This window comes from Microcaecilia unicolor, chromosome 4 (genome assembly GCF_901765095.1).
Source record: "Microcaecilia unicolor chromosome 4, aMicUni1.1, whole genome shotgun sequence".
Classification (NCBI taxonomy): Eukaryota; Metazoa; Chordata; class Amphibia; order Gymnophiona; family Siphonopidae; genus Microcaecilia; species Microcaecilia unicolor.
Window position 1 is genome coordinate 250651087 of NC_044034.1, and position 12633 is coordinate 250663719.

General features: G+C 43.4%; 1 protein-coding gene across 1 annotated transcript in view; it reads left to right on the top strand.

Annotated features, from left to right (window-relative positions):
- The window catches only part of LOC115469687 (multidrug resistance-associated protein 5-like), a 416281-nt gene that overhangs the window by 166235 nt on the left and 237413 nt on the right, over positions 1-12633 (top strand). Inside the window, 2 exon segments of the mRNA XM_030202474.1 lie at positions 10738-10810; positions 12091-12294. Coding sequence (XP_030058334.1) covers positions 10738-10810; positions 12091-12294 — 277 coding nt within the window.

A 12633-nucleotide genomic window follows, 5' to 3' on the forward strand; every position in this document is an offset into this window, starting at 1 on the left:
AGGTCTTCTTTAACTTCTTCATCTTCGTGCTGTTAAAGCTGCATGATGCATCCTTCCAGTTGGACTGAGTTTGACGTCGCAGCACGTTGTACGGACGTCAACGTGCTGCGACGTCAAACTCCGTCCAACTGGAAGGATGCATCATGCAGCTTTAACAGCACGAGGATGAAGAAGTTAAAGAAGACCTCGGCTGGGCTGACGGGGGTTGGGGTCCCCCGCCAGCTGAAGTAATAGTTTAAAAAGCCGGCAGGAGCGGACCTCGGGGTAGGTGACGGCGGTAGGCGGGGAAAGGGTTGGTGGTAGGCGGGAGAGGGTTAACGGCGGTAGGGGGGGAGGGTTGACGATGGCGGCGGGCGGAGGCGGCGGTAGGGGGGGTTATAATGTGCCCCTCACTCTAGCCCCTGCCCCCCCTACCGCCGAACCTCAGATACGCCCCTGTCTCAGAGGCTGTATATGGGCTAGTTGTACGGACGTCAACGTGCTGCGACGTCAAACTCCGTCCAACTGGAAGGATGCATCATGCAGCTTTAACAGCACGAGGATGAAGAAGTTAAAGAAGACCTCGGCTGGGCTGGCGGGGGTTGGGGTCCCCCGCCAGCTGAAGTAATAGTTTAAAAAGCCGGCAGGAGCGGACCTCGGGGTAGGTGACGGCGGTAGGCGGGGAAAGGGTTGGTGGTAGGCGGGAGAAGGTTAACGGCGGTAGGGGGGGAGGGTTGACGATGGCGGCGGGCGGAGGCGGCGGTAGGGGGGGTTATAATGTGCCCCCTCACTCTAGCCCCTGCCCCCCCTACCACCGAACCTCAGATACGCCCCTGTCTCAGAGGCTGTATATGGGCTAGAGATGTTAATAAGTGCAGTAACATCCTGATTAGACTAATGTTATAGGTGCGCCACATAAGAGGCTTGGGAAGGCTAAACCTCCCCAGCCCCAACCTCAGCCTTTCCCTCATTCCCTTACCACTGCTGCTGGGATAGATGCTGCAAAGCTGATAAAGCATCTGTCCCAGCAGCAGTGGTAAAGGAAGGCAGCAAGATGGTAAGGGAGAGAGGGCATAATTCTGAGTGGGGGACAGGGGAGAAAGGGGGAGAGAGAGAGAGAGAGAGACTTGGCCATGCTGGATAGGTTAGGAAGGGAGAGAAATGGGGCACTGCTAGATAGGGGACAAGAAACAGAGAGAGACTAAGCAAGACTGTATGGGGAAAGAGAGACAGAAAGCAAGAGATAGGTTGATGGATAGGAGGCAATGAGAAAGAGATGGGTTATGCTGAATGGGGGGCAGAGGGACAGAGATGAGATTATGCTGAATGGGGGAAAGGGAGAGAGAAAAATAGAGAGACAGGGTAATGCTGGATAAAGGGGAAGAGAGAGGGGGGGGGGTGATACTGGATGGAGAGAAGAGAGAGAGGGGGGTGATACTGGATGGAGGGAAGAGAGAGAGGGGGAATGCATGGCAGACAGAGAGAGAGAGAGAGAGCGAGAAGGGGATGAGATGCTGCATGGTGAGGGTGGGGGGAGAACCAGATGCTGCATGGCAGGGAGGAAGAGGGAAGAATTAAAGACTGGGGAATGAGAGGAAGGGGGATGGGAGTGCAGAGGTAAGAGAAGGAGAAAGAAAACTGTAGGTAGATTGCAGTGAAAAAAGGGAGAATTGAACACTGGATAGTAAGATTGAATGAAATCTAAATAGGCAGAAAAATAGAACAAAACTGAAAAAAAAAAGATCAGTGTCGGGGATGGATACAGTGAAAGAAATGCAGCAGATAGGAGGGGAGGAAAAAAAGAGAAATGGATGGAAGACCCTAGAAAGAGATTTAGGAGAAGACAAGAAAGCACTAAGCACAGACTGAGACCTACACAATTATAAAAATTAAATGGCCAGACAACAAAGATAGAAAAAAGATTATTTTTAATTTTGGATAAAATAGTGTGCTAGCCATATTAGTTCACTTCAAAGGTTATTAAAAATAAAAAACAAAAATAAGGTGATACCTTTTTATTAGTCCAATAAAAAATTATCACCTTATTTTCTTTTTTTTTAATTTGTATTTATTAATTTTTACTTTAGTGAGTGGAATGTGTCAGTTTTTTGACATTTACATCTGCCATCTTTATATTTTGCATAGCACAAGGGGAACATACATCACTGTTTCTCTTTCTCTGGTGTTGCACTATATGCAGAGTCTGGCTTCTTGGGGGATCAGTTTAATTTTTGACTATACATTTTTATTTTTAGTTTGGGGTCATTTATTCTGTGCTTGGTGAGGGTCTAACTGTATTCAACGTGTAAAAAAGGCCAGGCATTCTGTTAGCATTGAATGTCTGTGTAGGATCGATTTATACTAATCTGGCTTGTTTAGTTTTCCTAAGAGGTTTATTGAGCTACTACTCACTGTAGTGTTTATGGTGCTGTCTTTTCCTACATAGGCCCATGTGTGAATCCTGGATTGGGGAGCTAGGGCTGACTGGGAACCAAGTATTTATTTAGTTACATTTGTACCCCACATTTTCCCACCTATTTGCAGGCTCAATGTGGCTTACATAGCGCCATGGGGCGAAAGCCTCCTCCGGTTATGAACAAATATAGAGTGCTGTTATTAAATGAAATAGAAATGTACAGACAAATTAGGAAACATAGAGTAAGGTTATGTAAAGTTCATTAAATTCATATCACATTTGGGTCTATTTGAGTTGTTGGATTCAGGTATTTAAGTTGGATCATTAGGATATGCTTTTTCGAACAGGAAAGTCTTTAGTGATTTCCGGAAGTTGAGGTGGTCATACATAGTTTTCACAGCCTTTGGGAGTACATTCCAGAGTTGTGTACTTATATATGAAAAGCTGGATCCATGAACTGATTTGTATTTGAGACCTTTACAACTAGGATGGCGGAGATTTTAAAAAGAACGTGATGATCTGATTGAGTTTCTCATTGGTAGGTCTATGAGGTCAGACCTCCCCCCCCCCCAAGACAGACTCTTGCATGCAGGACAAGACAAGAAATTCCCCTTGTACTGCTATAAACACTTTGGGGAGGGGGGATTGCTCTGGTCCCCAATCCTGCCTGAAGCTGAAGGAGGCACAGCCTGTTAACAGCCAGCTCTATACATTCAAAAAAGTGACATATTCCAATCACTAAATAGAAAATAAAATTATTCTATCTTTGTGTAGCTTCTGAGTTTTAGAAGGCCCTGCAAGCTCCACCATTACCCATGGCCAAATACCTCAAGCTTGCAGTTCACCTCTGAGCTCAGAGACAATTAAAGTAGTCTTGTCTCCAAAGATCTAAACTGTGGAGAAGAAAGGAAACTAAAAGGATTTTAAGACCCAGAAACCAGACAGATGGTAAGTACAAGTTACTAGTTTTTATTTTAAACCCAATTTGGGGTATAGAAATGTGGTGGTGTTAACATTTATTCAAATATAAACTAACAATTCAAATTTCTCTAACAGGTGCAGTGGTATTGCTTAGGAACAACAGTGAAACCATCAGATAAGTATTGACCAAATTATCTTATTTGCTTTATCTTTACTGTATAGCTATAACTTTCCTTTCTAGTGTATGTCTCAAGAATTGATTCTTTTTGAACTAATTTATGCCTTTCAGGTGAGAACACCCAGAACCAGTCTCTAGAAAGGTAAATTTGATTAAACTCAGCGACTTCTCAATGTCCTTTCCTTTGCTGTGCACGAAAGTGCAGTATTATCTTTACTTTGGTCTTTCTCGGAGCTTCTTTCTTCTCCTTGCTTGAAAGTTGGAGCTCAGGTTCTTTTCTTCCAGTTCAGGAACCTACTGCCTCACACTTTAAAGAAAATCAACAAAAAATACTTCCTTTCTGTCTAATATCAGGAACAGCTCTAGCTGGTGTAAAGGGATATCTATGGCTTTCTAACTGACAAAATAAATGATAATTTTGCAACCTACCCTGACTAAAGAAGGGCACTCTTTGTTGAACGCTGCAGTCACATGCCCACAGCAACTTGGTCTTTTCCAAAAGCATGCAATCTCCCACACTAGCACACCAGCAGATCATGCAGAACATACAAGCTGCAATACCCCAGGCCCAACCTTATGCCTTGGAGATCAGTTTTCCTAGTGGCTTAACTGGGATTAATCCACTTAAACAAACTTGTTTCACACAGTCATGCACTTGGTTTCTCTCCCTCAGTCTTAACTGCAAAACTTTTAAACAGCACACAAGTAACAAAAAAAGTCAAGTTTAGATTTTTTTTTCTCTGCTCAAATCCAACACTTTTCACTTCCAGCTCACTTTACCTTCATTCAGGACTCAGGCACTTGCAGAGAAACTCACTTTTAAACACTTTTTTCTCTAAAAAATCCTATCATGCAGTCAGAGCTCCCTCACATCCTCACTCTTCAGTGTCTTCATCCCCTCTTCCTACTCCTAGGCAGGGTTGCCAGGTGGAAATTTTTTTCCAGCCCAATCCAGCCCAAAAAACAGCCCAAAACCCGCCCAAACACAAACCCCGCCCCTGACACCCCCACCCCCGCGTCATCACCCCCGCCCCCGCTGTCATCAACCCCGCCCCCGCCGTCACCGGCCCCGCCTCCGACGTCATCGGCCCCGCCTCCCCGTCATCGGCCCCGCCTCCCACGTCATCGGTCCCGCCTCCCACGTCATCGGCCCCGCCTCCCACGTCACTAACCCCGCCCAAAAACGTCACTAACCCTGCCCCCCGCGGCCGAAAAAGCCGCACAAAAAACCGCCCGGAAGCCCAAAAACAGCCCAAAAAACCACAACCCGCCGCGAGCAAAAATTTCCCGCGGCGGGTCGCGGAAAACCGCCCAATTGGGCGGTAAAACCGCCCACCTGGCAACACTGCTCCTAGGCAAGCTGTTGCTAAGGGAGACAGTGACTCATCAGCTGACCTATGCTAGCCAATCAGGTCTCAGAACATAGGATGTTTGCAACATGAACCCTAATTAGCATTTTTCACAGTCTCCATTCTGGAAAAGAATTTCTCCATAGAAAATAATAAAAAAGTTACATTTTTAGAAAAAATACCATAAAAATTACTATGCAATTTGATCAAACTATCCTATAACCATTAGTGCCGTCAAACTACACATACAGTACATTTTTTGTAAATTTAAGCACACATTTAGAGATGTTTACATATTTTTGTCATAAATCTCTATCAAAACTCATATAAAACCAGAGATGTTCACTTTAATAAAATTCTGCATCTTCCCATGCACACCCTTGAGCGATGCCTGCTCAAAAAAAAAAAAAATCTAAAGTTCAGAAGTAGCCCAAACTAAAACCTTCTCATTTAACCCCCAAAATGTTTTTTTCAAAAAGTTTCAAAGTACTAGGCCACCTAAAGAGGTTCTCAGGGCCCCAAAACTACCATTAAAATCCCTCAAAAATTAACCCCTTAAGCACCAGTCTAATGGGACCAAAAACATACCTAAGAAAAAAAACTAAGCAATTTTTTGGCCACCAGACCCCTTACCTGGTTCACAGAAGGGTCCTCATTTGATCTCCACCACAAGTCTGGGTCCAGGAGATCCCTCCGTGGCTGCGGAAACCACCATAATTTACTGCGGTAGCCACGGAACTCCTGCTGGGGTGCCTTAAGAAGCTAGTCCTGTCCTCATTTTGGGCATAGTGCCGGTCTGGGAGCGCTACCTTGCATGCGCGAAAAGGCGTGCATGCGCAGAGCCTCCTCCACAGGCCAACACCAGCCATTCTCTAACTCATGCCCGGCCAGGAAACTGAGCTCAATAGCCGGGTAGCTCTACAGCAAACCACAGACAGCGCAGCTCTGCTCTGAAGGCCTTGAACATGTCTCCTGAGCCACTACACTGGCCACCGATGATGTCTGGAAGCTTCGAAGGACCCCCCAAACATCATCGGACCCCAGGTAAACTTTATAAATATATATATAACCCACCAGGTTACATTTGTTGTCTGGTCATTTTATTTTTCTAATCATTTTGTCCCTGTCTCTGGTTTCTGCATTCCTCTGTCTTCTCTTCTATTTTTCTAGCATCTCCTGTCAATTTGACATTTCTTCTCTCTACATATTCATCTCCCTTCTGTGTCCCTGTTCTTATCCTCCCCCCATGTCCAGCATCTCACCTTTCTGACCCTGCTCTTATCCTTCCCTGTGTCCAGAATCTCTCCCTTTCCTTTCCTCATGCCTAGCATCTCTTCTCTGTGTCTTGTCCCTTCCTGTGGAAAGACTCATCTCCTCTTCTTCCTTCCCTCATGTTCTTCCCCTCTGTGTCTAGTCCTTCCCTGCATCCAAACTCTCATCTCATTCCTTCCTTCATGTCCAGCATACACTATGTCCTGACCCTCCCTGTGTCTTCAATCATCCCCTCTCTGTGTGCAGTATTTCTCTGTATTGAGAATTTTCCCCACTCCTTCCCTCATGTCCAGCAGGCCCTCTTTGTGTCCTGTTTCTCCCTATGTCCAGAATCCCCCTCTCCATTTCTTCCCTCATGTTGAGCTTTCCTTCTTTATATCCCCCCTCCAATCCAACATCTCTTTATTTCCCTGTCCTCTTCTGTGCCCTAGTACAGTATGGGTCCTTATTTTCTACCCATAGCACCCCCTTTAGCTCTCCTCCAAATCCTCCTGTCTCCTGCGGCAGCTCCCTTCCTTGCAGCCCCAGCAACCCCTTAACCCTGGTTGCCATCGACTCACCTGAAGTCACAGTGGTGATATAATTCTAAGAACGCAGTGTGGGACCTCCCAGCTATGTGCATGCTGACAGCTCTGCAGCAACCTTCCCTCACAGAAGCAGGAAGTCTGTGTCCTTTGGGAGTGGGAAACTGCAGAGCCATTAGCGTGCACACAGCTGGGAGGTCCTGTGCTGCCTTCTGAGAATGACATAGCCATTGAGGTTCCTGGGGCGGCCGGATTCAGGGCATGTCATCAGTGGAGGAGGGAGTGCCACCTGTGTCCATCTGTCAGTCAGCACCGGCAGTTACCATTGCTGGTTTTCTGTTCTGCCAGACTGGCTGCTTCTGGGTGGACTTGGGACGAAAGTGGACGGGCCCAGGCCTTCTGTGGCTATACCTCTGCCTGTATTAGGTGTTCTCTGAGGATAGCAGGACAACTACTGCTACATACCATCCCTCCTCCCTTAGGAGCTGTATTTCTTAAGTTTCTTTTATTATACTGCTGGTCCATTTTTTTTTTTGAATTTTATATGATAATTTTTATTATTATTTACATTAAACTTTAACAGATATAACAAACTGTCAAGTTGAACACAGCCACAATAGTCATACAGATATAATCATTTCAAACTTACAATCTAATACAATCTGACTTACTTAGACCTCAAAGCCTAATAAGGCGAAGAAAAACGGGGGGCAGGAATTAGTGAAGTTTAACAAAAATCAAATTATCAAATAGTTTCTCCAAAATTATGGAGTCGTATTTCTCTACATTTCTTTTAATTCTGACTCTGTTCTACTTCCAGAAAGGATTTAAGCTGATCAGGAACATAAAAAACATATTTTGTCTGATTAAGCCTTATGAGACATTTACACGGGTAAGCCAAGAGGAAAGTTCCCCCTTTATCAACAACTTTTGACCTCATAGAAAGAAACATTTTTCTTTTTTCTTGGGTTGATTTTGTCACATTGGGGTAAAGCCAAATCTTTTGACCTGCAAAACTATGATTAGTTGATTTAAAGTATAATCTCATAATTACATTCAGGTCTTGCTGAAAAACAAAGGACACCAACAGCATCCCTCTTTCACTTACATCATCTATAGATTTCTCCAAAATAGCTGTGACATTTTGTAAATCATTTGATATCTCCCCTTCAACCTTTTTCATTGTGCTAGGTATATAATAAATCTTATTTAATGGAGGAACTACTTCCTGTGAATAATTCAAATTTTCTTTCAAAAATCTAACAAACATATCAATTGGGGATACACCCAACAGTCTAGGAAAATTCAAAACACGTAAGTTCAATCTCCTGTTATAGTTCTCCATTTGTTCAATCTTCCTTCTGATATCCAAATTATCCTTAATCACGGCCACCTTGAAATCTACAGTCTGCTTAGTCTCTTTCTGTAAGGCCTCAATTCTTGTGGAAAAATCTTGCTTAGCCATATCCAGGGAGTCTTTCACTTCTTTCACGTGTAAATTTAAAGATTTTACCTCTTCTGAAGAGCGTCCCAAGGCTTTTTCAATGTCTAAGAGCTTCCGCCAAATCCTGTCCAGATTTACCTCTGTGTCTCGTCCTGCAATCGCTGTTGTCTCAGCTCTGCCGCGTTCCCCTATGGGTCTCTCTGAATCGCCCCTTCCGGGCTCCAGAGTAGACCCCGCGTGGCTGGCAATCATTGCAGGGCACAGAGGAGGCGTCATACATGGCGGGGAAAGAGATATTTCAGCTTCCAGCGGGGGGACCGCTTCACCGATTCCCCCCGTCAAGGAATCCACACCGCCTATACTGCTGGTCCTGCATGCTCACATTAGGTGGAAGTCACCTGCACATGTGCGATATGTTGTTGCCAAAGGCTTCAGAAGTTACTAGAACGCTGGGTAGAGCCCATGCCGGGTTCTGTTGGATGACACCATCCATATGTGGCAATATGTGTCCTGCTGTCCTCGGAGAACAGGTGAGTAACTTTGCTTTCCCATTGTATTCAAAAGTGCTGCACTGTCCATTTACTGTTGACATAGGTGTCACCCCCTCTTCCTACAGGATTTTAACTTGCCCTACCATGCTCCATCCCACTGCATCATAGTCCCGCCCTGCCCCACTTTAGCCTCCTCAAGCATGTGAGTCACTAACTGCCTATGATTAACGTTGAGGCTAAAGTTTGATATATAGATTTATACAAGCCAGAACTGCAGTTAAAGAACTGACAGGGGAGTAGATTGGTATATTCAAAGTCCTAGGCTGATATCTGTGTAACAGTCAGACAAGTTGAAGGAGAGAAACTTTATAGCCTATTTTGGAAGTATACTTTTGATTAAGTTGCACAAATTGTTGTACATTTTATTCATATTTCTATTTTTTACTTTTGCAATTGTATATTGCCTTATTTCCTGAAGACCCAAAGTACTTTACATAAAAAATATAATACATCAATACAGCATAAAGTACCAATGAAAAAATATACAACAGAATACAAAAACAGTATCATAATAAATATAACAGCAATTCAGATTTCTTGTACAGGAGCCAGTCTATAGTTTTCTCTTGCACATTGATAGGACAAGTAAAATGTTTTCTGTTCCTCTTAGTTGACTAAGCCCTACTTAATCTTGATAGGAGTTCAGAAGTAAACCTTCTCTCATTAGACTACTGTTGGGGCTTTTTACAACAGTCATATACATTCAAGACTAGCCAGCTTTGTTTCTAGCATTAGTTCACATAGCTCAGCTGAAACTCCCAGGACACATGTTGTAATCTATAATATGGAAGCTTGTGGGGAAACCCAGCTGCATGGTCTTAGCAACAGTGATGCCATGGAACAATTACTTGAACCAATATTAGAATCAAGATGATGTATCACTGTTGGCAACTGGCTTACCATCTGTGAGATAACTTCCATCACTTACTGTCAAGACCACAGAAACCTTTAGTCATTTGCGATATTAGTAAAGTTCAGTCTCATGCCTGAACATTTTTGGTAAGTATGGCAAAAATGTGAATTATCCTGCTAAGTGAGCCCTAAATGTGTTTATTTTTTAAGATAGTTTTTATTGATTCAATTTAATACAGATTTTGCATGTATATTTTATTGTCTTTCTATATAAATTTGTGAATGTTGGGTTGTGCTGTGCCTATCATTATATAGATAGGTGGGATATAAAAGAAACGTATAAATAAATAAATTGCAATCTATGGAGCATGGATTGCTAAATCCACCTGCCCTTTCAACAAGCCACTGCATTATATAACATTTACAAGCTCATTTTAGAATATGAAAGGACATAGATGTCAGAATTGAGATGTCCAGGGAAAGATGTTTCAAGTTTACTAGTAGAGGCTGTCATAGAGGCTGTTCTAAAATGCAGGAGAAATGGACATTTATGCACCGAGTGTCCCGAAGAACGAGGAGGAGTCTTTTCCTGAGATCTGCCCTCTGGAGGATCCCGACTTGTATATAAAAAAAGAGAAAAAAACAAAATTGCCTAAACCCTATTGTCAGCAGCAGTTAGAGAAAATGTGCTGCCCTCTGAATTTAGGTGTAACTCCCTATTTTGATCTTTTAAGATGCAGACATTTAGTCCCCTTCTGAAATGGGGAATAAACGTCTATTAACTTGTTACACCCTTATTATGCCCAAAACACACCCAGACCCTGCACCCTTACCATTTGCACACACTTGGATTTGGGACATGCATATCTTGGCTTTGTAAAACGGGGACTTAGACTTTTATGCTAGATAAATGTTTAAGTGCTGGTTTATGCACATCTCTACTACTACTACTACTATTTAGCATTTCTATAGCGCTACAAGGCGTACGCAGTGCTGCACAAACATAGAAGAAAGACAGTCCCTGCTCAAAGAGCTTACAATCTAATAGACAAAAAATAAAGTAAGCAAATCAAATCAATCTCAAATGCAAATAGGGCTGTAAAATGAGGGCCAAAACATCTTTATTCAACACAATCATTTTTTTGTAAATTAAATAACATTGTATAGAACAGATTTCTAAAATGATGGTTATCTTGTTAACAAGAAGCTGTATACTTTCTATGTGTAATTGCCTTATTTACTTTTTTAAAGATATCAGGCATCACTGGAAGCATGCTGTCTATATCCTGACATAGCGTCCTTGCCACATGGAGATATGACAGAGGTAAATTAACAAAAAGAAGAAAAACAAAATGCAAAGTGCTAGTTCTTGAAATACATTCTGCTTGTTTTAACTCTATCCACCACCTTCTTGTGACATGGCATATAACACAAGGCCAGCCCAAGAATATACACTCTTATTCCAATCCTCCCCAATCTGATCCCCTCTCCCCCAAGCAGTGCTTCCCAGCTGACCTGATTCCCCTGGAAGACCCTTTCACTTGCTGTAGGCTATGGCAGCCCCGCCCCCTTCAGAAAGCCCCTCCCCCTCAAAAGGTCAACTGCAACCCCCTCCCCCTAAAGTCCCCCCCCAGGATTTAGCTGGCGGTCTAGAGAGACAGGGTGCAAACAGCCCCCTCCACTTCCACACAGTCTGACACTGGTGCAAAATAAATAAGAAACATAAAACATGAGAAATGTTTGTGGCTAAAACAGTGAATGTTTCCTAACTTGGCCAGCCAAACATATGTGAGTGGAGGAGTGGCCTAGTGGTTAGAGTGGTGGACTTTGGAACTGAGTTCGATTCCCAGCACAGGCAGCTCCTTGCGACTCTGGGCAAGTCACTTAACCCTCCATTGCCTGCCACATAGAGCCTGCCATGAGTGGGAAAGCGTGGGGTACAAATGTAACAAAAAAAAAAAATATGTGCCGCTGCCATAGAAGGCCTAAATCTGGTTAGCAGACTACCCTCCAACAATTCCCCTTTTCCCTCCCAGAAAAACAGTTTCTGCTGTTGTAATCAACCCCCATTTTTCCCACATTTCACTTTTTTAAGATTAAAAAACATCCCACCCAGTTTGATTCCCTTGCCCCCTTTCCTGTCATACTTCATTTTGATAAAAATAAATTTCCATCCAACTTTATTTTGATTTAAGAAACACACTAGGACATAATGCTGTTCTCTGATTCACTCCTATGCTATCCCCTCTTGACTCCCCATCTGTGACATCTCCACACTCATCCCCAAAGAGCCAGTAGTGAGAATCACTCTTCAAGGCCAGAATGGATTTTGAAAGAAAAAAAAAAGATTATAAATGGTAATGGGGTATCATTTACTTACATTTTAATTTTTTTAAGTGGACTTATTCAGTTGGAGCCTGATTTTCAATATAAATTGGCTACTTTAGCTCAGGAGCCCTGCTGCATCAGGGGTCTATTTACTAAAGTGTGTTAATATTTTGTAATTACCAGAAGTAATGCATGGCAATGGTAAAGCCCCTGTGTTTACTTTTGGGAATGAGAAGATTACGCAGAAATACTGAAGCTTAGTTTTCTACTTTCTAGATAGGAGAACATGGTGCCAACTTGAGTGGTGGTCAACGTCAGAGAATCAGCTTAGCCCGTGCCCTCTACAGTGACTGGAGTATTGTTCTGCTGGATGATCCACTCAGTGCTGTGGATGTTTATGTGGGAACAGAGATATTCAAGAAAGCAATCAAGACTGGAATGCAGAAACGAAGCATTCTTTTTGTAACTCATGAGCTTCAGGTAAATATGGTGCATTTTTAAAATGCATAAACAAAGGAGCCATCTGACTTATATAACAAGGGAAGATCCTTGGGCATTTACCCTGCAGCAGACCCAAAAGGACTAGTTTGGTACCAACTAGTCACCTTGAACGAGTGGCATAGTCATGGAAGGGCAGGGATCCATCAACTTTGGGCTCAGGCCCACCCCATATTGACACACCCTTGCTGCTGTCGGCAAGGAGAACTCTTTACAAGTATGGCAACCAGCAGTAGAGTTGTTGACCTGCCACTGCTGCTAGCAGCGTCCTGTGCATATTTGGTGCATTCACAAAAACTGAGCATGCAAGGGGGGGCTAAC